General features: G+C 36.9%; 5 protein-coding genes across 16 annotated transcripts; 4 read left to right on the top strand and 1 right to left on the bottom strand.

The window, feature by feature from the left end:
• Positions 1–8,325: 8,325 nt before the first annotated feature.
• On the top strand, positions 8,326–12,512 carry LOC104734831 (transcription factor BIM1). Of its 6 annotated transcripts, none has more exons than XM_087481015.1 (12): positions 8,326–8,611; positions 8,789–9,211; positions 9,371–9,423; positions 9,729–10,157; positions 10,268–10,358; positions 10,443–10,579; positions 10,658–10,772; positions 10,894–10,963; positions 11,061–11,156; positions 11,269–11,621; positions 11,714–11,822; positions 11,918–12,512. In XM_087481015.1, the coding sequence occupies exons 4-12, from the start codon at positions 9,962–9,964 to the stop codon at positions 12,005–12,007; spliced, it is 1,257 nt and encodes a 418-aa protein (XP_087337141.1). In that variant the 5' UTR covers positions 8,326–8,611; positions 8,789–9,211; positions 9,371–9,423; positions 9,729–9,961; the 3' UTR covers positions 12,008–12,512. The 6 variants fall into 6 exon arrangements, with proteins under 6 accessions (XP_087337141.1, XP_019090708.1, XP_087337140.1 ...); XM_019235163.2 differs by having other exon boundaries at positions 10,256–10,358; XM_087481014.1 differs by having other exon boundaries at positions 9,334–9,423; positions 11,272–11,621.
• LOC104734828 (protein MICROTUBULE BINDING PROTEIN 2C) lies at positions 11,924–17,111 on the top strand. 2 transcript variants are annotated; one of them, XM_087481016.1, is made up of 6 exons: positions 11,924–12,043; positions 14,525–14,753; positions 15,090–15,173; positions 15,626–15,949; positions 16,082–16,300; positions 16,396–16,704. In XM_087481016.1, the coding sequence occupies exons 1-6, from the start codon at positions 11,961–11,963 to the stop codon at positions 16,549–16,551; spliced, it is 1,095 nt and encodes a 364-aa protein (XP_087337142.1). In that variant the 5' UTR covers positions 11,924–11,960; the 3' UTR covers positions 16,552–16,704. The 2 variants fall into 2 exon arrangements, with proteins under 2 accessions (XP_087337142.1, XP_087337143.1); XM_087481017.1 differs by lacking the exon at positions 11,924–12,043 and adding an exon at positions 16,908–17,111 and having other exon boundaries at positions 14,553–14,753; positions 16,396–16,561.
• On the top strand, positions 16,914–22,447 carry LOC104737887 (uncharacterized). 6 transcript variants are annotated; one of them, XR_015577832.1, is made up of 19 exons: positions 16,914–17,111; positions 17,227–17,820; positions 17,920–18,603; positions 18,699–18,830; positions 18,954–19,033; positions 19,172–19,266; positions 19,362–19,429; positions 19,519–19,620; positions 19,709–19,794; positions 19,885–19,992; positions 20,082–20,157; positions 20,246–20,382; positions 20,466–20,625; positions 20,711–20,890; positions 20,972–21,244; positions 21,326–21,447; positions 21,534–21,770; positions 21,855–22,013; positions 22,140–22,447. XR_015577832.1 is itself a non-coding variant. In XM_087481013.1 (19 exons), the coding sequence occupies exons 1-19, from the start codon at positions 16,932–16,934 to the stop codon at positions 22,185–22,187; spliced, it is 3,567 nt and encodes a 1,188-aa protein (XP_087337139.1). In that variant the 5' UTR covers positions 16,914–16,931; the 3' UTR covers positions 22,188–22,447. The 6 variants fall into 6 exon arrangements, 2 of the variants coding, with proteins under 2 accessions (XP_087337139.1, XP_087337138.1); XR_015577831.1 differs by having other exon boundaries at positions 21,318–21,447; XM_087481013.1 differs by having other exon boundaries at positions 21,280–21,447.
• LOC104734830 (isoaspartyl peptidase/L-asparaginase 1) lies at positions 22,422–24,166 on the top strand. The gene is made up of 4 exons (XM_010454483.2): positions 22,422–22,739; positions 22,960–23,193; positions 23,286–23,372; positions 23,483–24,166. The coding sequence occupies exons 1-4, from the start codon at positions 22,575–22,577 to the stop codon at positions 23,945–23,947; spliced, it is 951 nt and encodes a 316-aa protein (XP_010452785.1). The 5' UTR covers positions 22,422–22,574; the 3' UTR covers positions 23,948–24,166.
• Positions 24,167–24,234: 68 nt separating this feature from the next.
• Positions 24,235–25,141, bottom strand: LOC104737886 (uncharacterized). The gene has a single exon (XM_010458138.3). The coding sequence runs from the start codon at positions 24,994–24,996 to the stop codon at positions 24,235–24,237; it is 762 nt and encodes a 253-aa protein (XP_010456440.2). The 5' UTR covers positions 24,997–25,141.
• Positions 25,142–26,468: the final 1,327 nt, after the last annotated feature.

Genomic DNA, 26,468 nt, shown 5'->3' with positions numbered 1-26,468 from the left:
ATATATACATGAGAATATGTGATAATCTAGAAAACAATAATTAGGTTTAACGCAGCTTTGTACATGTAAAGTGATTTAAACTATGGTGTACGAAAATTCTTACATAATCCATAATACATTTAAGTTTTTTTTTGTGAGAAGCATTTTTTTGTTTAAATGATATCAGCCACTACTAGATATGTGTTGAAATAAGATATATATATATATATATATATATATAAAATGTGGTTATACATAAATCTCAGTTCAAACTTGGCACACGCATGACTCTATAGTCTCTCTATATGGCATGAAAACTACGTTCACCAATCAAGTCAGACGTGATATCAGATCTCACAACCGGATATATATATATATATATATATATCACACACAATTGTATATGCGACCCGAGATCTAACAAGCTAACTTGGTTTGTCCAGCCCCAAAAGCTAGCATTTATAACATTGTCATAGCACAAAAAAAAAAAATAATAACATTGTCAACATACTCAATAGTAACTGATTTATGGTGTTGGGGTTTCGTTAGTGGCAAGACAATACACTCTGAAATTCTGAATAGTTTTGTACAAAAGTTAGTAAAACTAATTTTTGGATTACTTTTCATTGCCATTTAACGGTTACAGTTTCTATCTTGTATAGTAAATGGATAAAAATGGTTAGAGTATCTCTTCTTCTTTTTTTTTTTTGAAGTTTTACGCTGCGTTATTTTTTTGAAGTACGTCATTAGCTTTTTTATATCCATAATTAGAAAACTAAAATTCTTATATAAGGAAGAAAAAAAAAAAAAAAAAGAGTGAAAACGGGATAGCGTAAAAAAGAAAAGTGGGACCCGCAATAGTCGAGAGGTGTGAGTTGGCCACGTGATGGATGGGGGGGAGGAGGCTGAGAGAACAGAGAAGAGGGTAGGCTGCCAAAAACTAAAAGGTTTCCCTTATCACGTGATACGGCGCGTTTTACGCGGCGCAACTGCCACGTGTCCTTCTCATTTTAGATCCAAAAAGCTCTCTCACAATCGATCGTATGTTTATTTTACTAATTTATAAATTTTAATGGCATCATTACTTGTTTAATCTCTCTTGTTATTTTCCCTAAGTCACATGTTAGATTTATAAGTATTTGTTAACTGATCCCTAAGAGGATTCCTGTGCATTGTACAGAGGAATGTCCGCATATTGCTAAATACATTTGTTTTTCCCTTCAAATATCCAGCTTCTTATTCTTCTTTTCTCTCTACTCTGCTTTTATGATTATTTTAATTTGTTGTTATATTATTAAGATAATAACAATGATTAGAGACAACTAATAGTCCCCTTTACAAGGCAACAAAGAAGTAAAGAAGCCAGCTAATTCGGATGAGATGCTCTCCCACACACTCTTTTTTTTTATGTTAATATGTGTGACAAAAGTTATTAAGGTTTTAAACCCTTTTTATTAAGGTTTACATTTTTGATTATTAAGTTTTTGAGAAGGGAAAGGTTTTGATCAAATGTAATAAATGCAGGTAAAGATCATTGATTAAATATATTCCTTAATTAGTAGATAATAACATGTGAATAGATGTTTGATTGAATATTGTTCACTCTTTCTTATAAACTATCAAATCTTGATTTTAAATTAGTTGTTAGCGTGTGCATTGAACCTGGTTGGTTGTGATGAGATCTCACATTGATTTTATTTTGAATTAGATCAAGCTATTCTACATAATAACATGATAATTGATTAATTATATGCGACCCATGCATTTGTATATATATTTTTAGTGATTTGCGATTCCGTGAATGATTTTTTCTTTTACATGCGTTATTTTAAGAATTAATTTTATAGATACTTTTATGCGTAGGAAATAAAACATGGTATTGTATGGATGTCCTAAAGATTCATTTTTAAAAATAGTGTTATGTAAGCGTTTGCTTTAAATTAAGTATTTCATTTTACTTAGATAAAGTCAGTAGTACGAGTTAGTTACAGCAATCATACTTAAAAGTTAAAACTTTCCTTATTTTGTGTGTGTAAAACCTACTTTATACGTTTTTTCCTTTTTTTACAAACTCAAGTTGAATATACAATGGGCAATTAATATGTTGAAAAACATAAAATGGGAGATAATAATTTGATTTATTGACTGAATTATATATTAGACGACGATGAGAGCATGATTGTGGCCAACCGAACCACGAATGGTTAAGGAGAACTGGATAGGTCGGTTTGTGGCATTTTTAATCTCTCCCTATCAAATAAACAGTTCCTAGTCAAGATGTATTATTACTAAATCGTCCTTTGATCTTAATGTTCGAAAATCTATTTATGTCCTGACGCTTGAGATACAACAGTGTTTTTCTCACGTGAGTTGCAGAGTCAGTTCACGTGGCACACATCACACCATGAAAACGACGTCACACTAACCTCTTCTTCTTCTTTTCACTTGAATTGACCATTTCGTTTTTCTTTTACTTTCCTTTTGTAATATTCCTTTCTTTCTCCAAAACGTGTAAAAAAACTCTTGATAAATCCGTTTGTTTTTTTTTTTTTTTTAAATGTATCTAACCAATTTCTTATGCTTTAGAGAAAAATCGAATATTGAATACAAATAATACATATCATCAAAGAACTATGAGATTGCGAGTGATATTGATCACTAATTATAATACAATTCATGGTTTTATATATACTACTAGAATATAAGGAGGATGAGATAAAGCGTGTTTAAGCACAACCTAACAACTCACGAGACAAAGTGGAGGGCATGTGGGGATGTGTTATTGTTTTTTGCTCTTTCCCTATTTTGTACTAATTTCCTCCTCATGTGATCCAACACTATTTAGCTATAGTTCCTCGCCTCACCTTTCTCTCTCTCTCTAATTTTTATTATATATATATATATATATATATTTTTTTTTGTGCACCTTTTATTTTATATTTCTATTTTCAGATTTAACTACAACAAACAAGTGATGGGCATATATTAATGTCTAGCTTGTACGCATTAGGGGAAGGTAATTTTTCCTCTGCTCTTATGTAATTCCTATCCATCATGAACTTTTCATTCTTATGTTTGAATAAAGTTAACTTTGGGTCGGAATCATATGCGTGTGGGCATGAATATATAGATATGACCGAATATTTGGATTCATGAGTTTACAATCAACCCAAGAGACACGAAAATGAGATTAATGTGATATACTAATATATATATATATCTATATATGTTTATACATTTATATTAGTTATAACTAGTTAAAATTTTGAAAGAGTTTTTTCACAAACTTAATAAGTTGTTTTGAAAGATGCATACTATATATTTTTGATGTTTATATAAATAATAAATTGTAAGATAAACCTAATTAATTGTAAACTATACTGGTAAGTAGCCCTGAGACTTACTATCCGGGATCCGGTATCCGATCCGGCATCCGCCATGCTCCGCTCCGGAAAATAGGATATCCGGTATAAGCGGATCCGGATCCGGATAGTGGTTTTACGGATCCGGCCAGATCCGGATCCGGATAGTTAAAATAACTAGAACCGGATATCCGGATATCCGAAGTAGTTGTGTATTTATGTTTATATTACATGTGGGCTTGGTTAATAGTTTATAAACAACAACGTCCAACTATTTTTATTAGAGCCCATAAGGCATAAGCCCAATAAAACACATGTCATCGTTTTTCCATCACTTATCAACAATTTTTTTTTGTTTTTTTTAATTAACTAAAGTAACAAAAGCTCGTGGAGACTGGAGAGTGGAGACATTAGGTCAAGCTGTTGTCCCAGAAAAAAAAATTACGCCATTGTTGTTGTCTGCTTGCGATTTTGCGAAAGAGAATAAAGAGGGATCAAAACTTGCGGCTTGCTTCTTCTACTACAGATCTTTCTTTGGAGCTTCTTGAAAAGTAAGAAAAATCTCTCCCCATTCATGGTTTCAAATCAAGTATCAACAGATTTACTTGATTGTGTTTATTTTAATCAAGTATCAACAGATCTTTTTCTTAAAACAACTCTGGTTATGTTCATTTTAATCTCGACCCTTATGAGAGTATATCAACAGATTAACTTGATTGTGCTTGACATGAACGTGTTGTTGACATGAATGTGTGCTTTTATTTTTCTGTATAGATGGAAGCCGAAACTACAAAATCCACAGGCAATTGCGGCAATGCGGATGAGAGTGCTGAACCTGAGTTGCATGAGAACACTGAAGAGACAAAATTTTCAACAGCTTCTGGGTCTGAACTATCAAAGAAGAAGTCGATAGTCTGGTTGCATTTTGTGGAGTCTGAAGTATATGGTAAGGCTAAGTGTATGCATTGTTCTGGAATGATTAGTTGTAGAACTAAGGATGGTGTCACAACTAGTGCAATGGGAGGTCACCTTAAAACATGCAAAATGATGCCTCAGGAAGAACTTGATGGTGAAAGGGATGGGAAAAATGAAACAGTCAACCTTGTTTCATCGGAATCAAGGAGATGGTAGAGCTAGTAGTAAAGTGTCGTCTTTAGTAGCATTTAGTCCGTCTGCAAGTCGCAAAACATTGGTAGAAATGATTATCATGGATGAGTTACCTTTCAGATTTGTTGAACATAAGGGGTTCATACGTTTCATGCAGATATCTCAACCACTTTTTGTAATGCCTTGTCGCAAAACTGTGACTAGAGATGCATTCGAGATTTTTGAAGATGAAAGGAGCAAGCTTAGAAAGTTTTTTAGAAACTATAAAGGTAGTATCTCTGTGAGAGATGGTCTTCAAGAGGTACATGGTGCAATCTTAAGGATCCGATCAGCTGTTAGGTATGTTAGATCTTCACCAAGTAGGCTGAAAAGGTTTAGGGAATGTTTAGAGCATCAAAAGGTTGAGACAAAGGCTGGTCTTTGCTTAGATGTTGAGACAAGATGGAACTCCACATTTTTAATGCTACAATCTGCTGTGGCTCTCAAGAAAGGGTTTATATGTTGGAGCTAGAAGATGAGAAGTATGTTGTAGAGTTTACTAAGATCTGCAAGGCTGCACCAAGTGATAGTGATTGGGCTTATGCAACTGCTTTATCACCTATCTTGCAGTATTTTTATGATGCAACTGTGAATATTTCTGGATTTAAATATGTAACTGGCAATACATATATGAAAGAAATATTCGGTGTGGGCTGGATGATTATGAAGATGGACACAATGGGGGATGAATACAAGAAAGCTATGGCTGAAAAAATGAAGCTCATGTTTTATAAGTATTGGGGCAATTTTGACAATACAAACATGATGATCTATGTTGTTGCAGTTCTTGATCCGCGATACAAAATGAGATGGGTAAAGTGGATGATTCAAGGTACTTATCCTAACTCTGAGGCTAGTTTTTTGATTACCAAGATCACAAACGCTTTAGACAGATTATTTGAATATTATACATCTTTGCAATTACAAGAATCAGTGGGATCCGATGGTAATGTAAATTCAGGGTTAGATCGTTCTAAGGACAGAACACAGAGACATGTAATGATGGATGAGATGTTTGATGATGAGGAAAGTGTAGAGGCTGATTCAACAAAGTCAGAGCTGGAGTATTATTTGGATGATATTCGAGAGGATCGAAAGAATCCTGATTTTGACATATTGCATTGGTGGAAGACAACTAGATCTAAATATAAGGTTTTGTCCCTGATGGCAAGAGATATGCTGGCCATACCTGTGTCAACAGTCGCATCAGAATCTGCATTTAGTACAAGTAGTCGAGTACTAGATCGCTTTCGTAGTTCCCTCACACCAAGAGTTGTGGAAGCTTTGATTTGTACCCAAGATTGGTATCGTGACAATGATGAAGATTTAAGAGTGGAAGAAATAGTTGCTGAGCTTGAGTATATTGAATCTGGTAATATGTCTTTTTTTTTTGTTATATATCTTCTAGGTTTGTGAATTTTTATAGCTTTTCAAGTACTAATGATTGCTACTTATTATTTATAGAAGTGAAGACTTCAAATTTACAGCCATGACCAAAGCTTAATGGGTGTGTGAGGATGATGTAATCTTAGATTTTTTACCCTCTAAAATCAGAATAGTCTTTCTAGATGTTATTATGAATTTCATATATGTAACACATATTTTTCTCTCTTTTTCAGATATCAAGGAAGAGGGACATCAAGATACATCAATCTTTTGAACTTTTTGCTTTTTTTTTTTTGTTGAACTGTTGGTAATTTGATGTATCAAACATAAATCTTATGTATTTGGTATCCCTAGTATTGTTTCTTTTACTAAAACAGGTAGTATTCATAATAATAAAAAAAAATTGACTAACCGATCGGATCCGGATATCTGTGGATATCCTAAATTTTAACGGATATCTGGATGTTCGGATATCCCATTTTCCGGAACTAGAGACAGATAATAGAATTGCACATCCGCCGGATACAAATACGGATATAGAGACCCTCAATTTAGCCGGATATCTGGCTCCGTCTCAGAGTTACTAGAAAGAGAAAAAGAACTATGCGAAAACTTGAAATCAATATTTTATATACTTACAATACTTTTTTTCAATTCGAATATTAAATATACTAAATATAGTATTCGTTAGAATACAAATGGAATATAAATATTTGATTATATTTGGGTTTAAGAAATATTTTTCCTAATATCTAATTAACTCAAATCCGTCCATACACTGACATATGTTTTTTTTTTGGGCAAATTACCCTGACATATGTAAGTTAAGTAAATGCTAGCTAAATTTTTAAAATATATGTGTATTGTATTGTATCTTGTTTACTTAATTTCGAATAAGTTAATTAGTGTTGTAACAAGTGGCATTCAACTAAATATAATATGGGTTTAGCTCACATGATCAGAGTCTTGATTATGGTTTTTTGACAATTTGTTAATGGCATTGTACAAAAGAATCGCTGTCTTTGTTCCACCTAATGTTACATACATATATGATATATCCCCACTCACACAAACACATAGACGCATACACGTACAAAATCATACTTGTCCCCCTATATTCCATCATTTGATTGCACAATTTTTACTACAAAATTAATAAGTATCGTTGCAACGTTTAGATATAAGTCAGCTCGTAAACCGGTAACCATTTCTAGCCAACCTAGCTAGGCCTTATAATTGTTCCGGAGTTTTAAATCGAACTTGTCTAAAATGATCAGGATATAGATGAAGTAAGTGCAGAAGCAGCTGAAGTGTGTATGAAATTTATGTTATCAATCCTATACGCATGATTTTCTAAACAGCGACACAAGATTAGTAAACATTTTTTATTTGTTATAAGGATTCAATTCTTATGTTTTCATTTTTGATTATAGAAAAAGGTAGAAAATGATGAGGAAACACATGGTTTCATCAACTTTATTCTTTTGCTTCATTTAAGTTTTGGTGTATTAAATTTGCGAAAATACAAGAATATCCGAGGACTTGAACACTAGTAGTATCAGATAGCTCCCCATTTTTTTAATTACTTTACTGATTTTCGTATGGTTGCATTTACATCGACGAATATTAGTCGACGTACGTACGTAATTTATATAGTAAAAAATAAAAAAGAGTGCGTTGACACGCCAAAAGCTTATAGTAATGAAAATAGGAAATAAAAAAAAGAAAAACGTCACCAACAACTACAAGCTGATTAATTGGAGTATTGAATTATGAATCCGTGAAGATTTAATGTTCGATAGATCGCCATGATTGTAGTATACTATTATGAACATATTTTTTTTTCGTATGCATGCCTATAAAAGAAAAAAGAGAGAGTTTAATTAATAGCCTGCATGTGAGTTTCAATTGCCGACAACGAATATTGAAAAATGACCATTAATTGGTAGAGTCAATGAATATAAATGTCACATAGTATTATTTAGCAGGAAAACAAATGAGTAAAAAGTTATGTTAGCAAATTATGATCCCTCGAGTCGACGATGTGATTTCGGTTAAAAGATTTTATGATTATAGAGCTATAAATTACAATAAAAAAATTTTCCGAGACTAACGAATAATATAGAAAACTTCAAATAATTTAAATAATGTAAAAGTACATACGAGCAATAATTGATTATCGCAGTAATTCTTAGAAACAATATAATACTAGTATTAAAAACTAGGAACAATATTAATGGGGATCGTCGAACACGATAACAAAACAAAAGCGTAGTAGTGTTGTGTTGTGTTGTACATCGATTAAACCAAAAACGAAACAAAGAAAGCAATAAATAAATAAGTAAAATCTGGTGCGTGTGTGTGTATTATTTTTGTTACCTTTATAAAAAAAAAAAAAAAAAAGAGCGCCGCTAAACGGATAAACCCACTCTGTTACCTTACACTAGAAAGCAACTAACCAAGAGACATCCACCACGTGACTCCGTTAGATTAACGTCGTTTAAACAACGGAGTGTTTTTTTTTTTTAACGGGGAGCGTTATAATGACTGTATAAAACATTTCCGCCTTCTCGTTTTCCTCTCAAAACAGAGAGAGAGAGAGAGAGAGAGAGAGAGAGAGTGAGATAAGCTCTCAGGCTGATCTTTTTTTGGTTTCTTCCCGATCAGATCGAAGAGTTTAATCTCGGAATTCAAACCAAGATTTCATACAATTGTGGTTTGATTCGTTGTAGAAGAAGGTACGCCTTTGTAGCTCTAAAATCTAAACCCATTCGTTTAAATTTAGGGTTAGATTTTGACTTATACAGTTATACTCATGGGTTGACTTGAATTATGCGAAATTGAGTTGGTTTGAGCTATGAACTTTACTGAATTATGGTTATTCTTGTCTTTTGTTATTCAATTCTGTTGGACAGATCTATCAAATCCACGAATTTGGTGGTTTCCGACGATTCTTCCGGTCGAATTCCGGTTCAATTCTCGGCGAAAGCTGCACCGGAGGCCGATTTCGGTTAAATCGAGCTGGAATTTGACCAGAATTCGAGTAGTTTTCTCGGGGGAAAAGCATAATTCAGAGCCTTCTGTGCTCAATTCCGCTTCTTTGACCATCGGAGAAGACAACATCTCTATTGAATTATCTGATACAAGTCGCAGATCTGAGCTGCTAGATACATAATTCCCTCGATTTTGCCAAGAATTATCCGAGAAAGCTGCACAATTCTGATAATTCCCGCGCACAAATTATAACTTTTGTTTTGTTTTTTTTTAAAAAAAAATTCAAAAATTGTCGAAGCTGCTGTTCATGGAGCTTCCTCAACCTCGTCCCTTCAAAACCGAAGGTAACACTATTTTATCAGTTATGGTGTCAGAGAGTTTAGTTTTTACAAGATTTATTTTTTGTTTTGTTATTTGGGTTTTTTTTTTTTTTTAATGTTGAAATAATTAAGAAGAATTTCCACAGGGAGAAAACCAACACATGATTTTTTATCGCTCTGCAGTCATTCAACCGTCCACCCAGATCCAAAGCCTACACCACCACCTTCCTCTCAAGGTATTTTAGTTTTACCGTTTTACCCTTTTCTTATACCCAAAAAAAAAAAAAAATTATTATTATTATTTAGATTCTCTTAAAGGCGTCACGTTTTTTCCGCTTCTGCGCGCGTGCATCTGATCTGACTTTAAGACGAATCATGGATCATTGCTAATTTCTTGGGGTCCTTATGGGCCCAACTCTGTTTTAAGCCCACAGAATTTTGGGGACCGTTTATGGGGTTACACATGTCCCGTATATATATATGGCTCGCCTTCGAATACATTCTCTCAATAAATCTCTTTCAACGTTTATTATGTGAGCAGGTAGTCACTTGAAAACCCATGATTTTCTTCAACCGTTAGAATGTGTTGGTGGTAAAGAAGTGATTAGTAGGATCAACACTCCCACTACTGCGTCCGAGAAGCCACCTCCACCTGCACCTCCACCACCTCTTCAGCACGTGCTTCCTGGTGGTATAGGGACTTACACTATAAGCCCCATTCCTTATTTCCATCATCATCATCAGAGAGTTCCTAAGCCGGAGTCGTCACCACCGATGATGTTCACTACTGCTGCACAAGCTAGTGGTGGTGGTAATGAAAGAAACAGGATTCTGGACGAGAATTCAAACTCTAACTGCAGCTCCTACGCTGCTGCAGCTAGCGGATTCACTCTCTGGGATGAATCTGCTTCTGTGAAGAAGGGACAGACAAGGAAGGAGAATAATGTTGGGGAGAGAGCAAACATGAGAGGTAACTAGAAAATTCATAGCATGATGTTATTTACACGTGTTTTGAAAACCACATGAAATGATGATATTAGTTTTTTTTTTTCTTTTCTTAATGTATAGCTGATGTTGCAGCTACTGTGGGACAATGGCCAGTGGTGGAACGACGGTCCCAGTCTTTAACAAATAACCATATGAGCGGTTTCAGTTCTCGCTCTTCCTCTCAGTAAGTCTCAACTCTTCTCTTTCCTCTATCACTCGGTCTATGGTCTTAAAAGGAAGATCGACTAAGGTTTTACTTTGGTTGCAGAGGATCTGGGCTTAAGAGCCAGAGCTTCATGGACATGATAAGGTCAGCAAAAGGAAGTTCACAAGAAGATGATCTAGATGATGAAGACGATTTTCTTATGAAGAAAGAAAGCTCTTCGACTAGCCAAAGCCACAGAGGTTTGTAATTTCCAAAAGTCAGCTTTACGTTTTCTTAACCGTTACAGCTTAAAGATCTGATTGATTCGTCTTTTACAGTGGATTTGAGGGTAAAAGCAGATGTGAGAGGCTCTGGTAACGATCAAAAGCTGAGCACACCTAGGTCTAAACATTCTGCTACAGAGCAACGAAGAAGGAGTAAGATCAATGATAGGTAAGTCTTGAATATGTTGTACTCATAGATATGATATGTGTAGCAAAAGCGGAGTTGGTTATAGAGTTTTTCAGCAGAGAGGCAAGACTAATCAAACATTGTTAATGGATCCCTATTGCAGATTTCAAATGTTGAGACAACTAATACCTAACAGTGACCAAAAGCGGGACAAGGCCTCCTTCTTACTAGAGGTATAACTATGATTTTCCGCCAAAATTTATGTAACAGAAGATTCTGTCTCCTCATTTTTATAATCTCTAAAATATATTCTTTTGAAACTTTATGCAGGTTATCGAGTATATTCAGTTCTTACAGGAGAAAGCAGACAAGTACGAAACCTCTTACCAAGGATGGAATCACGAACCTGCAAAGCTATTGAATTGGGTAAACACAGTCTCAAATTTTCCAACCATACCTCATTCTCTTTCTACGGGGTTGGAAACTGAAAACAAACAATCCATGTAATGTTAATCTGTTTGAACCATTTACATTACAGCAGAGAAACATTCAACAGCTGGTACCTGAAGGAACCGTTGCTTTTGCTCCAAAACTGGAAGAAGAGAAGAACAACATTCCGGTTCCGGTACTTGCAACAGCTCAAGGCGTTGCTATCGATCATCCAACATCCGCAACGACCTTTCCACTGTCGATTCAAAGCAACAATTTTTTCTCTCCTGTGATTGCGGGTAATCCTGTACCTCAGTTCCACACAAGAGTCGCGTCATCAGAAGCCGTAGAGCCAACCCCGAGTTCTCGGAGTCAAACTCAGCCATTGAAAGAAGAAGAAGAAGTAGAAGATGAGGAAATTCTTGAGGGTAACATCAGTATTTCAAGTGTTTACTCACAAGGGTAAACTAAAGACCTCTTCTTTGATCTTGTAACAGTTAAAACAAAAAGGTATTTTTACCTCTCTGTTTTTTGATAACATTTATGTGGAGCAGATTAGTGAAAACACTGAGAGAAGCATTGGAGAATTCAGGGGTAGACTTGACGAAAGCAAGCATCTCCGTTGAAATCGAGCTCGCTAAACAATCTGCGTCTTCATTCAAGGTTTCTTTATTTTTCTTTACGTTTCATTCAATTTCAAACACATTCTGTTTTGGGTTGGATCATGATAGTTTGTGCTTTTTATTTACTACTGATAGGATCATGAAGCTCGAGGACCAGTTTCTCGAACCAGAAACGAGGATGTCAAGCAAACTCGGAAACCAAAACGGCTCAAGACGGGACCATAGAAGTTCTATAAACAAAAAACCAAACACACACATCCGGTAAAAACACCAAAGTTGATTCCTCTGTTTTATTTTTTTCTAATATATATATATATATATATATATATATATATTTATCTCAAAAAGGGATGATAGTTTATTATTTTAGCTATATCTTGATTGTTTCTTTTGTACATTCGAAAATCATGTTTTTTATCTCGTGGGTCCATAATCTTTTGAGACCTAAGAAGAAGACTAGTGCGACCCGGTTGTGCTAACCGCATTTTAGAACATAATCTCAAATATTCTTTTGAGGTTTTTTTATCTTTCTTTTGAGGAATATATCATTATTAAGGGGAAGGCTTCCAATGTTTTCGAGAAGCTTCCTCTGTTATGCGAAATCATTTGTTACCCTCTATATATTATCTTCTCACATTTTTATTACTTGTATGCAATACTATTTTTTGTTTGTTTGGTTTGTTTGTTACTATAGCTTATTGTAATGGTATAGATATCTCATCACTGAAAATAGCACTGTTATCGTATACACCAACTAACTTTAAGGAGCTATAACTGCAAATTATACAAGAAGTTATAGGCAATATCGATATGCTAGAGTTACACTGCATGAAGAAAATAGAGTTGGTAGACTAAACACAAAAGCAGTGGGAGAGGGAGAGAGCTGAGAACACAAGCAGCATATAAGGAGGCCACATATCAATTAGGCATGTCAATATGGTTAGGCAGGGCAAAATCTATATCAATAATTGTGCATGATAAAAAAGCAGTAGAAGAAAAGAAAACACTATCCACCATCTTCCTCTCACAGCCTCAAACCCATAACAGCCCCAAATCAGCCGAATTGCCCAGTTAGAAAACCCTCAACTAAAAATACAGAAACTAGAGAAAGCAAAGCAATACACAAAACCAAGAGATGAGTGAATGGTGAATTGTGGGAGCAAGAGAGAAACACTCTCAATTACCGAGGGCAAAGTGTTTCCATAAATCATCATCATCTTACTAGCAACATCCTCCTCATCAGCATCCATAAGTCTGCCTTATCTCCTCAAAAAGGGCTGTGCGATCCATGTAAAAGTGTGAATGAGAGTGGTAGGGCTTAAAAGGGAGCTTCTCCTCATCCTCAACAAAGCCAAGGCGGCTGGCAATGGCAATGATAGCCTGGTTGGAAGGAGGCTTAAAAGGGCGATTCTCTTCATCATCCGTATGATCAAAGCCAAGGCTGGGAACGATAGGAGGCTTAAAAGGGCCATTCTCCTCATCATCCGTATCAATGCCAAATCTGCTAACGATACAATGGTTGGAAGGAGGCTTAAAAGAGGGATTCTCCTCCTCAGCATCAAAGCCAAAGCTGCTAACGATACCTTTAGCACGGTTGAAAGGAAGCCGAGCCACGGTGGAGGAAGAAGAGGATCCGACTATGTCTTCTGAACTGGTTGCTGCAACTGACTGCCTTATCTCCTCATCAAGGGATCTGAAATTGTAAAAGTGTGACGGACGAAAAGGGCGAATCTCATCATCCGTATCAAAGCCAAGGCTGGCAATGGTAGCCTCGTTGGAAGGAGGCCGAGCCATGGTGTGGAGGAAGAAGAGGATCCGACTATGTCTTTCCCCTTACTACGAGTTATCGTCGAAGGGAAGGGAGGAGGTCTATCTTCTACTCTTGCCGTAGCATCTCCCTCCTCGTAATTTCTAAAACGGTTATTCTCCATGACCTCTTTATCAGTATCTCTCTCGAATTAGGGTTTTTACAGTTATGGTTGGAATACGTATATATTTATATATGGGCAATGTAGGACCTTGTAGCAAAAGTAACATTTTTTTGTTTTTGGTTTTGTTTTGTTTTACTTTTACGGTTTTACCAATGTTAAATTGAAACGACCTCCTTACCTTGAGCGCGTTTTAGGACCTTGTATTATTGAGATTTACAACTATGGCGCCTATATTTCGTTTTCGATCAGAATTTCCCACATCCAATAAGTAAATAAGTATGTTTTGCCAAAAATATATAAATACAGTAAGTACATTATGATTCTTATTTACTATTTGGTGATTGAAAAATAAAAATGAAATCTCTATTACATGATTCTTAATTGCCAATTTCCAAACTTAAACAAAGCATAATAATGTTAAAAGTTAAAATTAAGGGAACCTTAAACAAAGCATAATAATGTTAAAAGTTAAAATCAAGGGAACCTTAAAATTAAGGAAAGAATTCAAATTTGATCAGAAAAAAATAAAAATAAAAGAAAAGAATTCAAAAAGTCATGGGGTAAGTCCAGAGAATTGTGAAAGAAGATGAGGGTAAATTAGTAAATTAAGTTGGTTGTTTCAGATGAACGTTGGAGAAAAAAAAAAAAAAAAAGACTTGAGATCCAAAAAAGCTCAGACTCGAAGAATGAAGTTGTTTTGAATAAAAATCCAAGTCTTCTTTTTTTTTTTTTTTTTTTTTTTGGTCTATCTGTCTCTCCCTGGTCAGACCTCTGGGGGTTGTTGAGGACTAATCCTAAATCACTGAAGCAGATCTATTATACGGAGGAAGGTGAAGAAGATGTATGAGCAGCAGCAGCATTTCGTGGATTTGCAAAGCGATTCTGGATTTGGGGATGATAGCTCGTGGCTTGCCGGCGACGACGATCTCCGACTGTCTCCTCACCAATCTGTCGCCGGTACGAACTCCGGCAACGAGAATCTAGATCGTCGTCTCTTAAAAGATCTCGTTGAGATGGTTCCCCTTATCGAGCATTACATGGTAATTTTTTTTCTAACTCTCTTGGGCCGCTTTTTACGAGTTATCATAGCTCAATATCTTTGGGGTTTGAGGGGATTGCAGATTTGGTGATAGATTCATTTGGGGGATTTCGAAATTATGTCAGTGTTTTCAACGGATTTGGTTTCTTAATTTTGAGAAATTTGCAGCAATTTTGACGGATTCATGTTGAGGAAAATATCGATATGTGTAAATGTGAGAGAAATTGATATGTATTTGAGCATAAAAATCTGAAATTTCTGAGTAAATTGTAGATTTCAATGTTTTAGGTTGAATCTTTTTAATGAGCTTCTTCTTCTCATTTGAACGCTATATTAGGAACATAAAGAAAGGAGTTCGTTTAAGCGGCGTGGTTCCATGATCTACACTAAGATGCCTTCTAAAGATTCCTTGTCCAGAAGGGTAAGATGTCAATCTTCTTGTCTTGTTTGATCTCTTTATCACATCTCTTTATGGCATTTTATCCATACACTGTTGCATAGGTTATATTTAAGGCTTGTAGTGTTTGGTTTCGACTTGGTTGGGTTAACACTGGTAGGGTACTCAAATTAATGATTTGAATTTGTTATCTTTTCCTTTTGGGGTATGAGCTGATATCAGCTTGGATAATGACTTAACTCATAATTTGTGTATCCATAAGGGGTTATAGGTGTTTTTAGTTATTATTATGAGATGTACATTCTTGTAATGATGGATCTCTGTTTTTTGGAGCACTGGTGTTTTCAAACTTGGTTAAATAAACTTCTTTGGGTGGTTTTGGGTTTTCATTTTCCTTGCCAAATGTTTACTCAATGTTTTTCCAATGCTCGGCTGTATAACTTATTCACTTGTATTTGCATGTATCTGATCTAAAGGGAAGAAATGGTTCTCAAACAGTCCCAGGAAAAAAGAAGAGAGACCCTGAGGGCAATAGTGATGCTGCTATGAACAATTCTTTGGAAGATGGTGAAAACACAAAGGCTTTGGCTGGTGCAGAAAAGGAAGAACTTACTAGACTAAGAGAGCAAGTGAATGACTTGGAGACAAAATTATCGGAGAAAGAAGAGGTTTTAAAGTCAATGGAAATGTCAAAGAACCAGGTAAACGATATCCAAGAAAAGCTTGAAGCAACAAAGCGATTGGTTGCTGAGAAGGACATGTTGATGAAGTCTATGCAGTTACAATTATCGGACACAAAGGTAGCCTTTTTCAATTATCTGTCTTTAGATTTTTCCTTTGTGTTTACTTGGTTTTAAACAAAATGGAGAATACTCAGTTTGCTTCTGCACTTACCTCACTTGTTGATAGCTTCCTTTCGCTGTTTCCACTAGATCAAACTTGCAGACAAGCAAGCTGACCTTGAGAAGACTCAATGGGAAGCAAAGACATCAGGGACGAAGGCAATCAAGCTTCAAGAACAGCTAAATACTCTTGAAGGAGAAATCTCTACGTTCACTCGGGTATTCGAAACTCTGGCGAAACCCGATTCCAAGATAACCGGCAGGGATTATGATGCAAGACCATATGAATTTGATCATCTTCCATATCTTGTAAGTCATAAACCACACTACGATCATCTCTCTTTTTTTTTTTTTATCTTTTTACCCGGAGTAATATCTAAAGCTGCAAAATGCATTAACAACAGGACGATGTAGATGAAACTGAACTGAGGAAAATGGAAGAAGCAAGATTAGCTTATATTGCAGCTGTGACTACCGCAAAGGAACGAGAAGATGAAGAATCTCTGGCTATAGCTGCTAAAGCACGAGCATACCTGCAATCACTAGCCTTTACATATTAATCATCTTGAGGTACCTTTTTATAGGATTTGTCACTCCTTGGTTGTGTTTTTAGGTGTATTTAGATTTGTACCATGAAAAAAATTGGAGAAGAAACACAAAGTTATGGTTTCCCCTAAATCAATGAACGCAACTCGAGTTTTTGTTTCTTCAAATTATGAGCATGTATGATGATGATGTCTCCGTCGAACATATAATAATATATCCGAATTTCAGATCGTATTATAAAAATAGTTCGCACGTGCGGAATCCACTAACCTGTGTCAAAAAATCCCGCGCCATAGCCCATCAATACGATGTCGGTTTGAAAGCCCAACAAAGTCTCACAAATAAAAACTTCTTTCTTTGTTAATGGAAGGAAAAAAAGAGTAAAAGTTCGGTAATGGCGAGCGAGAGACGAAGCAGCGGCGGAGACACTGTTGCGATCTCTGTCCGAAGCATTACCGGCGAATCGACGACCGTTCACGTTTCCTCCGACGGGACAATCCATGACCTTAAGATTGCCCTAAAATCCTCTTTCCCTCCCGCTTCTTTTTTTCCCAATTTCCATCTGTATTTCAAGGTAATGCTTATGATTACAAGTTTCGTTTTTTTGTTTCTTCCCTTATCAAACCCTTCTTGGGAAATATCCATGCTCTTTTGAATCGTTTACAATTTAGAATTTTTATCTTTTGTAGAAAAATAAATTGAGTTTGAAGAGTAGAGTTGCTGCTGTTGTTAACAATGACGGTGAGTTCGTGAGTTTGGTTCCGTATGTTAAGAAGGAACATCCACAGAATCCAAAACCCGATTTATCAAAACCCTCATTGAGTTCTTCTGTGAGGATTCCAAAATATTCAACCTTGAAAGATGAAAACGGTAAAGCAGCTGAGAACCATTGTGTTGGGGAGAAACGAAAACGGGATCAAGAAGCGTGTCCATATGGGTTCTTTGATGGTGTTTTGGAGTCTGATTGTAATGATGCATTTAAGGGTCAGAACACAGAGAAGCTTGCTGGGGTTTTGAAGTCTAGGAATTGCTTGACATCTCCAAGTTCTACAAAATGCTTGATGTCATGGGATACAAGAACTAGCTCTTTGTGTTCTTGTCCAGATTGGATGAAGTTGTCTATGGAGACATTCGCGTTTCTGAATCTTTTTTCGTCTCTTATTCAATCAATGGGAGAGAAGTTGTATATAAACCGCTTGAAGGAATCTCTTTTCCGGTTAGCAATGTCTGGAGTTCGTGTTGGTATACAAGATGTTAAGAATCTCTCAGTTATATGCCCCAAGGTGATTGTTCTATATCTTTTTTTTTCAAGTATACTTACTTATTTTGTGACTAAATGTTTTGTATGTAACCATAATGGTTGTTCGCAATGGTTGTTGTAGGTTGTAAAGGTTATCACTGATGACTTTGAAGCTGTGAACCATGAGAATGCTATAGTTATAGCTGATTATCCGGAGACAGATATAAAACCAGGTCGTAAGAAAACTCCACTTGCAAAGGTCTTTAGTGCCATGAAAAAACGGGAGACTTCCTTTAAGTCTGAATTGTGGGAGTCAATCAAATCAGTGTTGGTAAAGAATAGAGGTGAGTGTGGAATAGCTATTTCCTTGGAGGACATGCTTAAATTTGCCAGCGAAGGTAGAGATTTTGGTGGAAACAAAGCTAAAGAGGCTGGGAAAGCCACTTCTTTCTCTGGTTCTCGTAAACCCCAGTCTTTGTGTCATGACACAAATTCACTGCAACCATCGGAGATGGTCGAACATCTCAGGAATGGTATTGGATCTAAAGGACAGGTTGTACATGTTGAAGTTATCAATGCTAGAAAAGCTGCCTGCGTCGAAATGTTAGATGAGCTCTCAGAAACCACCAAGTCTGCCTTGAAACGAATTGGACTCAATAAATTTTACAGCCATCAGGCTGAAGCAATTTCAGCAGCCTTGTCTGGGAAGAATGTTGTGGTTGCAACTATGACTTCCAGTGGAAAATCTCTTTGCTATAATGTGCCAGTCTTTGAGGAATTGTGCAAAGATACAGATTCTTGTGCCTTGTACTTATTTCCGACCAAGGTTACTCATCTTGTCTCTTTTCTTTTGAGTTTTTGTATGCTTAAGAGATCTTAAAACTGCTATAATAGAAAGGGACTCTCTGTTTGTTTGATTAGGCCTTAGCTCAGGATCAATTAAGAGCATTGTCTGATTTGATAAAAGGATACGAAGAAAGCATAAACATGGGAGTGTACGATGGTGACACTCCTTATAAGGATAGAACAAGGCTGAGGAGTAATGCTAGACTGGTAATGTCTTATTGTCATTTTTTCCCCAATAGATTAGTGATTCATTCACTCAGTTTCATCTGAATTCCGAAGACATAGTTCTCTAACTAACAAGTCTAACATTATTGGAATTTATGCATGTAGCTGATCACAAATCCCGATATGTTACATATGTCAATTATGCCTCTCCATGGACAATTTAGACGGATTTTATCTAACCTTAGGTAACACATCTTCCTATATATGTCCTCTCATTTTAAGTTTGACTAATTTCAATGGAAGCATTGCAAGACATGAACTGGTTTAGAGAGGAACAAGCCAATATATCGTTAATGATTTAAGTTCTAAGTTGATTATTTCAGGTATGTTGTGATCGATGAAGCCCATACTTACAAGGGACCATTTGGCTGCCACACAACCCTTATATTGAGAAGACTTCGCCGCCTGTGCTCTCATGGTGCAATACTGATCCCATGGTTAAACCAATATAGCCTTCATTACGAATTTCGTCCATTTAGACTTTGAATTGATCAAACATATCTTACTTTTCAGTTTATGGTGTCAATCCTTCTTTCATATTTTGCACTGCAACTTCTGCTAATCCTCGACAACATTGCATGGTAGGCCTACATTACCAATCATCTGTATAAAATATTCGCCTCTCCAAATCTATCATACTGGATCAAAACGTGATTTGCTATTGGTGTAGGAGCTTGCAAACCTATCTGAGCTCGAGCTGATAGAAAATGATGGAAGTCCTTCCTCTGAAAAGCTTTTTGTCCTGTGGAATCCATCAGTTCTTCCAACAAGTGTATAATTCAGTTTCCTTGATTTTTTTTTTTTGTAACCAATTCTAAAACTTTATTTACTCAATGTTTCCTTAATCTATTGTATCACAGAAACCTGAAGAAAGTTCGAAATTCGTGAGCAGTAGTGAAGCTGCTGCAGGTAAACCATATGGAACTGCTGCCGATACACCATCAAGGTAATTTTTGAGTCATTGGCCTTGCTAACAAGAAATCAAAATGTATTGTCATCTATAGCTAACATTAGATATCATTTCATTTCTTTACAGCCCAGCTTCTGAAGTTTCACACCTCTTCGCAGAGATGGTTCAACATGGCCTACGTTGCATTGCTTTTTGTCCATCTCGCAAACTCTGTGAACTTGTTTTATGTTTGACGTAAGTCCTCTTGTTTACCGCTGGTAGTAAAACAAATCACACTAGAGTATTTGATTGATGGAGTTTGACATCCGTTAAATATGCCGCAGACGTGAAATTCTAAAAAAGACTGCCCCTCATTTGGTTGAAGCCATATCCTCATATCGTGGTGGCTACATTGCTGAGGTACATTTTCTATTTTTATGTGTCTGAACTTTGGTGTTGTTTGTAGATGAATTGCGTTTACCAGATCAATATTTTCAATATTTTGCAGGATCGGAGGAAAATAGAGAGCGATTTATTTGGTGGAAAGCTTTGTGGTATTGCTGCAACAAACGCACTTGAGTTGGGGATTGATGTTGGTCACATCGATGTAACTCTTCATTTAGGTTTTCCCGGCAGTATTGCCAGGTAAATCAGTTTGATTGGTTCTTTTTATTTTCTCTTTTAGAACTTAATTCCATAATGTGCAACTGATAACTTTTGAGTTTCAGTCTTTGGCAGCAAGCCGGGCGATCTGGAAGACGACAACGGCCTTCTCTTGCCGTATATGTTGCCTTTGCTGGTCCGCTTGATCAATACTTCATGAAGCTCCCGAACAAACTCTTTCGTAGCCCAATTGAGTGCTGCGTTATTGATTCTCAAAACGAGCAGGTTAGTAGTATACTGTTTGGATTCTTGTGCCAACTAACTCTAGCTGAGATTATACTGACTTGCTTTGATACTTTTCTTCTTGTAGGTCCTTGTGCAGCATTTGGCTTGTGCTGCTCTTGAGCATCCGTTGAGCTTGCAGTATGATGAACAACACTTTGGTGCTGGCATAAGCGACGCTCTTGGGTCACTCAGGAACAAAGGATACTTGAGTTTTGATCCATCCCGTGATTCTGCTTCTAGAATATGGACCTATATTGGTCGAGAGGTAAATATCCGAGCAGTTACTTTGAAAAATACAACCCAAAACCTAGTTTCATTGCTACTTTTCTGGTTAACATTTTCTCAGAAAAAGCCTACTAAGAAAGTCTCTATCCGGGCCATAGAGACGGTAAGATACAGAGTCATGGAAAAAAAAAGTGAAGATCTTCTCGATGAAATCGAGGAAAGCAAAGCCTTTTTCCAGGTATATGAAGGAGCTGTTTATATGAACCAAGGAGGGACCTATCTGGTCACGAGTCTGGATACAAAAGAAAAGATAGCTTTGTGTGAATTAGCAGACGTTGACTACTATACCAGGACTCGGGATTACACTGATATCCATGTAACTGGTGGTAAAACTGTAAGTATAAATTCATTGCTAAGTTTATGTTTCAGGCTTACGTATTAAAGGCTCTTAAGAACCAACTTAATAGGACAACAGCACAAAGCAATGCATGTAGAGTGACAACAAAGTGGTTTGGATTTCTTCGTATCCGAAGAAAAAACGATGAAGTAATTGATGATGTTGAGCTTTCACTCCCAAGTTACTCTTACCAATCACAGGTTTGTCTTCAACCTGCAGCCTCACACACACATACTCTTACTCTTTGCATTGTGATTTTTAAATCTGATTTATGGATAATAAATAGGCTTTTTGGATTCAAGTCCCTGAGTCAGTAAAATCAGAAGTGGAGGGGAATAAGTTGTCATTCCGTGCTGGTTTACATGCCGCTTGTCACGCTCTTCTCCACGTTGTTCCACTATTTGTGCGTTGCAGCTATTCAGACTTGGCTCCAGAATGTCCAAATCCGCAAGAGCAACGCTATTTCCCATCAAGAATCTTACTATATGATCGTCATCGTGGAGGAACTGGCATCTCCGCCAAGGTAAATTGTGAAAGCAAAAAATCTCAAAAGATTTATTTGTTGAATTTGGATGATAAGTAACTCTTGAACATTTCTGCTCTGCAGATCCGTCCAATGTTCACTGAGCTTCTAGAAGCGGCTCTTGATCTCTTAGAGTCTTGCCGCTGCTCAGCTGAAACTGGTTGCCCGAGTTGCGTTCAGAATTATGGTTGCCAAGGGTACAATGAGCTCATACATAAGGAAGCAGCCATCATGATCATACAGGTAACAAAACAAAACAATAACTATTTTGTTTCTTTCTCACTTTTTCCTATATATATATATATACATTACCAAAACTTATGAACACAAAGCCTGATCCTTGTTCTTATCTAATAATATTGCGTATAGGGAGTCTTGGAGTCGGAGAAATCATATTTCCAAGATGAATCATCATGAGAGTCATGTGGCCGGACCGGATCGGAGTTTACACTTTACAGTAGCTAATTAAAAAGAAAAAAATCATTTAAATAGATTTGATAGGCAAACTGCTAATTGCAGAAGATTTAGTGACTAGTTTAACAACAACACGAGAACAAAAAACTTGCGTCATTCTTTAATTTTTTTTGGTTTGTTCATAATACAATTCAGTGTAATTTACTTATTAATAAATAATGTTCCCACAGTATTATTATAATGAATTCATTTTACAAACTAAACATAAAGAGTCTAGTGGGTAGTAGTGAGTGGACCGGACCCTTTGTGAACTAAAAAAAGGCCTTAAGAGTTAAAGCAAGTTGTTTTGGGAAAGTGAGCCGACGTGTTTTTTAAGTTATCCGGCGAACGATGGTGGGGTGGGCGATAGCTCTACACGGCGGCGCTGGAGACATCCCGATCGATCTCCCCGACGAGCGACGTATCCCTCGTGAGACCGCCCTCCGTCACTGCCTCGATCTTGGCGTCTCCGCCCTTAAATCCGGCAAGCCTCCCTTAGACGTCGCCGAACTCGTCGTACGCCTCTCTTTCTCTCGATATATATCTATTCTTATTTTTGGCATATGGCAGCTGGTCGGATCCATGTGTTTGATAATTTTGACTATAGTGTATGAGGAAACTGAGAATTCGGAGACGAAATTAGAATTTTAGATTTTCTAAAATACTGTATCTCTAGTGATCATGACTAGTGAGTCTTATACACTTCTCTTGGTTAATTTACTCTGGCAATGATAAGGTTCGTGAACTTGAAAACCACCCGGACTTCAATGCGGGTAAAGGTTCTGTCTTAACTACTCAAGGCACTGTTGAAATGGAAGCTTCCATAATGGAAGGTAAAACCAAAAGATGTGGAGCTGTCTCTGGCCTTACCACTGTCGTTAATCCCATCTCTTTAGCTCGCCTCGTCGTGGAGAAAACTCCTCATATTTATCTTGCATTCGATGCTGCTGAAGCTTTCGCTAGAGCACATGTCAGTCAGTGTACATATAGCTATTTGACTTTTTCTAATAGCTAAACTCTAGTCCATTGTAAAGCTTTCTCTGTTGAGTTTTGGTTTTCTAGGGTGTTGAGACGGTCGATTCTAGCCATTTCATAACTCCTGAAAACATTGCAAGGCTCAAGCAGGCCAAAGAATTCAATCGAGTCCAGGTTACTATGTTTATTCTCTTACAAACCATGTTCTTGAGTTAAGGCTTGTGTTCATGTAATTACCTTTTCGTGTGAGATACTAAACAAAACTTTAAATTCCTTCAAAACAGTTGGATTACACAGCCCCTACTCCTCCGAAAGAACTTGAAAATTGTGGCGACAGCCAAATCGGAACAGTCGGATGTGTAGCCGTAGACAGTGCCGGGAATCTAGCTTCGGCTACGTCAACTGGCGGTTATGTCAACAAGATGGTTGGCAGAATTGGGGATACGCCAGTCATTGGCGCAGGAACTTACGCCAACCACCTTTGTGCCGTCTCAGCTACAGGTAAAGGAGAAGAGATCATCCGTGGAACCGTGGCTAGAGACGTGGCTGCACTCATGGAGTATAAAGGCTTGTCTTTGACCGAGGCAGCGGCTTATGTTGTTGACCAATCCGTTCCTAGAGGAAGCTGTGGACTTGTTGCTGTCTCTGCCAATGGTGAAGTCACAATGCCGTTTAACACTACCGGTATGTTCAGGGCTTGTGCTACTGAAGATGGTTACTCTGAGATCGCAATCTGGCCAAACAACTGAAACCACTAGACTTGCTTGCAGTCTTTAGAATCGGTTTGAATCGTAGTCGGATCAGTAAAGTTAAAACAAAAGGGTTGAGATGCAAATTAATAAAACCATCATTGTTTGTTTGTTATGTGTTCTCTTTAGGCTTTCGTGTTCACTATAATACAATAAGGAGTTTGTATCACAAAAATGGGTTTATGCTAATATGACCGGAAGAAGGTATTTACATCGGAATCTTGGACTCTGGTTTATACAATTTCAGCGCCGGCGGATTAAGGGAGATCGTCAGATGTACCGAGAGACTAACAATAACGTAGAGACTGAACTTCCGCGGCCAAATCTTGAGCAGTTGGATTAGCGCACCAAATCTTGCAAATGTACCGAGAGACTAACAATAACGTAGAGACGAAGATACCTAAGGCAAATTCTTTAGAAACCAGTCCCACGAAGCAAACCAGACTGAGTATTCCTGCAGAACGGCTCATATGACCAGAGACTGATTTGATGGTGACGTTCTCTTCCAGCACTTCAGTGACTCGGAAGAACACATACGAAACAGACGAGACTCCAAAGTAAACCGGGGAAAGACTAGTTTTCTCAAGTGATCCCATGGCTAATCCAATCTGGACAAACACCATGGCTCCTCCAATAGCCGCCAAGATGACAAGATTTAACTTCTCTGAGCTGCAGCTTGAATCTAGGGATGAAGGGTTTAGGGTTTCGTGGCTCTTAAGGTATTTCACGAGATACCAGAAACTAACGAGAGCGGTAGAAGAAGCCAATCCGATTGCGAACTCCACGGACACAATTGCTACGAGGCATGCTAGAGCAGATAATCCAAGCATGTGGCTGATCCAATCGGCGAAACGTTTGACCACCACGTCGTCCTCGAATTCAGCGACGATCACGAAGAGAACGTAAGCGACAGAGCAGAGGCCGAAGTAATGGGGTTGGAACCATGTCGCTTTAGTGCCCATCGAAAACGCCACCTGGTCGTATCCCATGGCCAGCATCATAATCGCTAGAGTCAAGTTATGGAGCTTCTCAGATCTTTCACTAGTCATTTCTTTGTTTCTTTTTCTTCTTGAAAGTTAAAGATTAGTAAGAGATCTGATGAGATGCATGAGGAGGCTTATATATATAGTTGAAAGAGAGAATCAGAAACGGTTACAATTATTAACTAACTAACTTTTAGATTAATTTGAATTTTTTTTTTTTTTATCAGAAAATTCCATTAAGCAGCTTTAATTTTTGAACGTTTGGATACTCTCTCTCCATAAGGAGTTTGCTTAGGCGTAAGCAATGATATAAAAAGATGGTTTTACTTCTGGTGGGAAACCAAAATGATTTTATACTTTTGAAAAATGCGAATTTTTACCTGTACAAACTAGTAGTGCCAATTTAAACACGTACTCTAATAAAATTCAAAATTCATACATGTACTTTTAAAATTGAGCTAAATTCCGAAGTCCACATAGACGGATGCTGACTCAGACGCCACATGTCTAATGATGTGGTATCGTGTACTCCGAACAACGTCGTTTTGCTCTTTTATTTCAAAAAAATGTTCAAAATGGGAACACACTAGATTGGAACCCGCAACCTGTAAGACGTTTTAACTCTACTTTAAAACAGTTGATCCAACAACCGTATACGAAAGTAATACACACTTTTATAACTATAAACCCAAATAATCGACCTATTTAATTCATCGTCCACACACATGATACGATACGACAAACATATCCATGGCTCACTCGAATCTTTGAAGCTCCTCGATAAAAACAATCAATTTATCACTTATACGTTCATCTCTTTTTAGTAATTTTGTGTTAATTTTAAAGATTCAAATGAAAACAATGGATTCTTAAAGTGAAATTCTTTGTGACCAATTGAATGTTTAGTTAGACGATGGGTTACATATCTCTGCATCTCAGGTCCGTAGTTATGGAAGAGGAAAAATTGACGGCATACTACGACGCTCTCACGCGTAAAGGCGAAGGAGTTGCTCGGTTCAAGCAAGGCCTCGGTTTTTTTCCCGTGGAAACACCGTTTCGAGAAGAAGAAGAACCCTAGATTTTGGGAAGAGGAAGAACAAATGAATTCCAAAAGAGAAAATCGAATCATGAACCCTAGATTTTTTATTTTTCCCCTAATTCCAAACGATGTCGTTTTATATTATCCAAAACTAGGTCTTGTTTAGGTTTATAATTACAAAAGTGTATGTTACTTTGGTATGTGGTTGTTGGATCAACTTGTTAGCATAACTAAGTCATCTTAATGGCTGAGGGTTCGAACCTAGTGTGTTGCCATTTTGAACATTTTTTTGAAATAAAAGAGCTGACGATGTCACATCATTATACACGTGGTATTCGAATCAGCATCTGCCAATGTGGATTTCAGAATTTGGCTCAATTTTGAAAGTGTATATATGAATTTTGAATTTTACTATAGAGTACATATAGAAATTGGCACTAATAGTTTGTATAGATAGTAATTCGCACTTCTAATGTACATTTATAAAATGGCCATTTTC

The sequence above is a fragment of the Camelina sativa genome, chromosome 13 (assembly GCF_030686135.1).
Source record: "Camelina sativa cultivar CO46 ecotype springtype chromosome 13, ASM3068613v1".
In the NCBI taxonomy this organism is placed as follows: domain Eukaryota; kingdom Viridiplantae; phylum Streptophyta; class Magnoliopsida; order Brassicales; family Brassicaceae; genus Camelina; species Camelina sativa.
Note: the sequence above shows the minus strand (reverse complement) of the source record. Positions and strands in the feature narration are given on the sequence as shown.

What these genes read in the sequence shown, in the direction of transcription:
- LOC104737887 (XM_087481012.1), top strand. Translation starts at nt 16,932, where the DNA reads ATGGCGAGCGAGAGACGAAGCAGCGGCGGAGACACTGTTGCGATCTCT. An exon ending in GTGGTGGCTACATTGCTGAG is followed by an intron (nt 20,158 to 20,245) that starts GTACATTTTCTA and finishes AATATTTTGCAG; the next exon opens with GATCGGAGGAAAATAGAGAG. An exon ending in TTGATTCTCAAAACGAGCAG is followed by an intron (nt 20,626 to 20,710) that starts GTTAGTAGTATA and finishes TTCTTCTTGTAG; the next exon opens with GTCCTTGTGCAGCATTTGGC.
- LOC104734830 (XM_010454483.2), top strand. Translation starts at nt 22,575, where the DNA reads ATGGTGGGGTGGGCGATAGCTCTACACGGCGGCGCTGGAGACATCCCG. An exon ending in TAGACGTCGCCGAACTCGTC is followed by an intron (nt 22,740 to 22,959) that starts GTACGCCTCTCT and finishes GGCAATGATAAG; the next exon opens with GTTCGTGAACTTGAAAACCA. An exon ending in AAGAATTCAATCGAGTCCAG is followed by an intron (nt 23,373 to 23,482) that starts GTTACTATGTTT and finishes CCTTCAAAACAG; the next exon opens with TTGGATTACACAGCCCCTAC.
- LOC104734828 (XM_087481016.1), top strand. Translation starts at nt 11,961, where the DNA reads ATGTCAAGCAAACTCGGAAACCAAAACGGCTCAAGACGGGACCATAGA. An exon ending in AAACCAAACACACACATCCG is followed by an intron (nt 12,044 to 14,524) that starts GTAAAAACACCA and finishes TCACTGAAGCAG; the next exon opens with ATCTATTATACGGAGGAAGG. An exon ending in TTGATCATCTTCCATATCTT is followed by an intron (nt 16,301 to 16,395) that starts GTAAGTCATAAA and finishes CATTAACAACAG; the next exon opens with GACGATGTAGATGAAACTGA.
- LOC104737886 (XM_010458138.3), bottom strand. Translation starts at nt 24,996, where the DNA reads ATGACTAGTGAAAGATCTGAGAAGCTCCATAACTTGACTCTAGCGATT.
- LOC104734831 (XM_019235160.2), top strand. Translation starts at nt 9,175, where the DNA reads ATGGAGCTTCCTCAACCTCGTCCCTTCAAAACCGAAG. An exon ending in TCGTCCCTTCAAAACCGAAG is followed by an intron (nt 9,212 to 9,333) that starts GTAACACTATTT and finishes GAATTTCCACAG; the next exon opens with GGAGAAAACCAACACATGAT. An exon ending in GGAGAGAGCAAACATGAGAG is followed by an intron (nt 10,158 to 10,255) that starts GTAACTAGAAAA and finishes CTTAATGTATAG; the next exon opens with CTGATGTTGCAGCTACTGTG.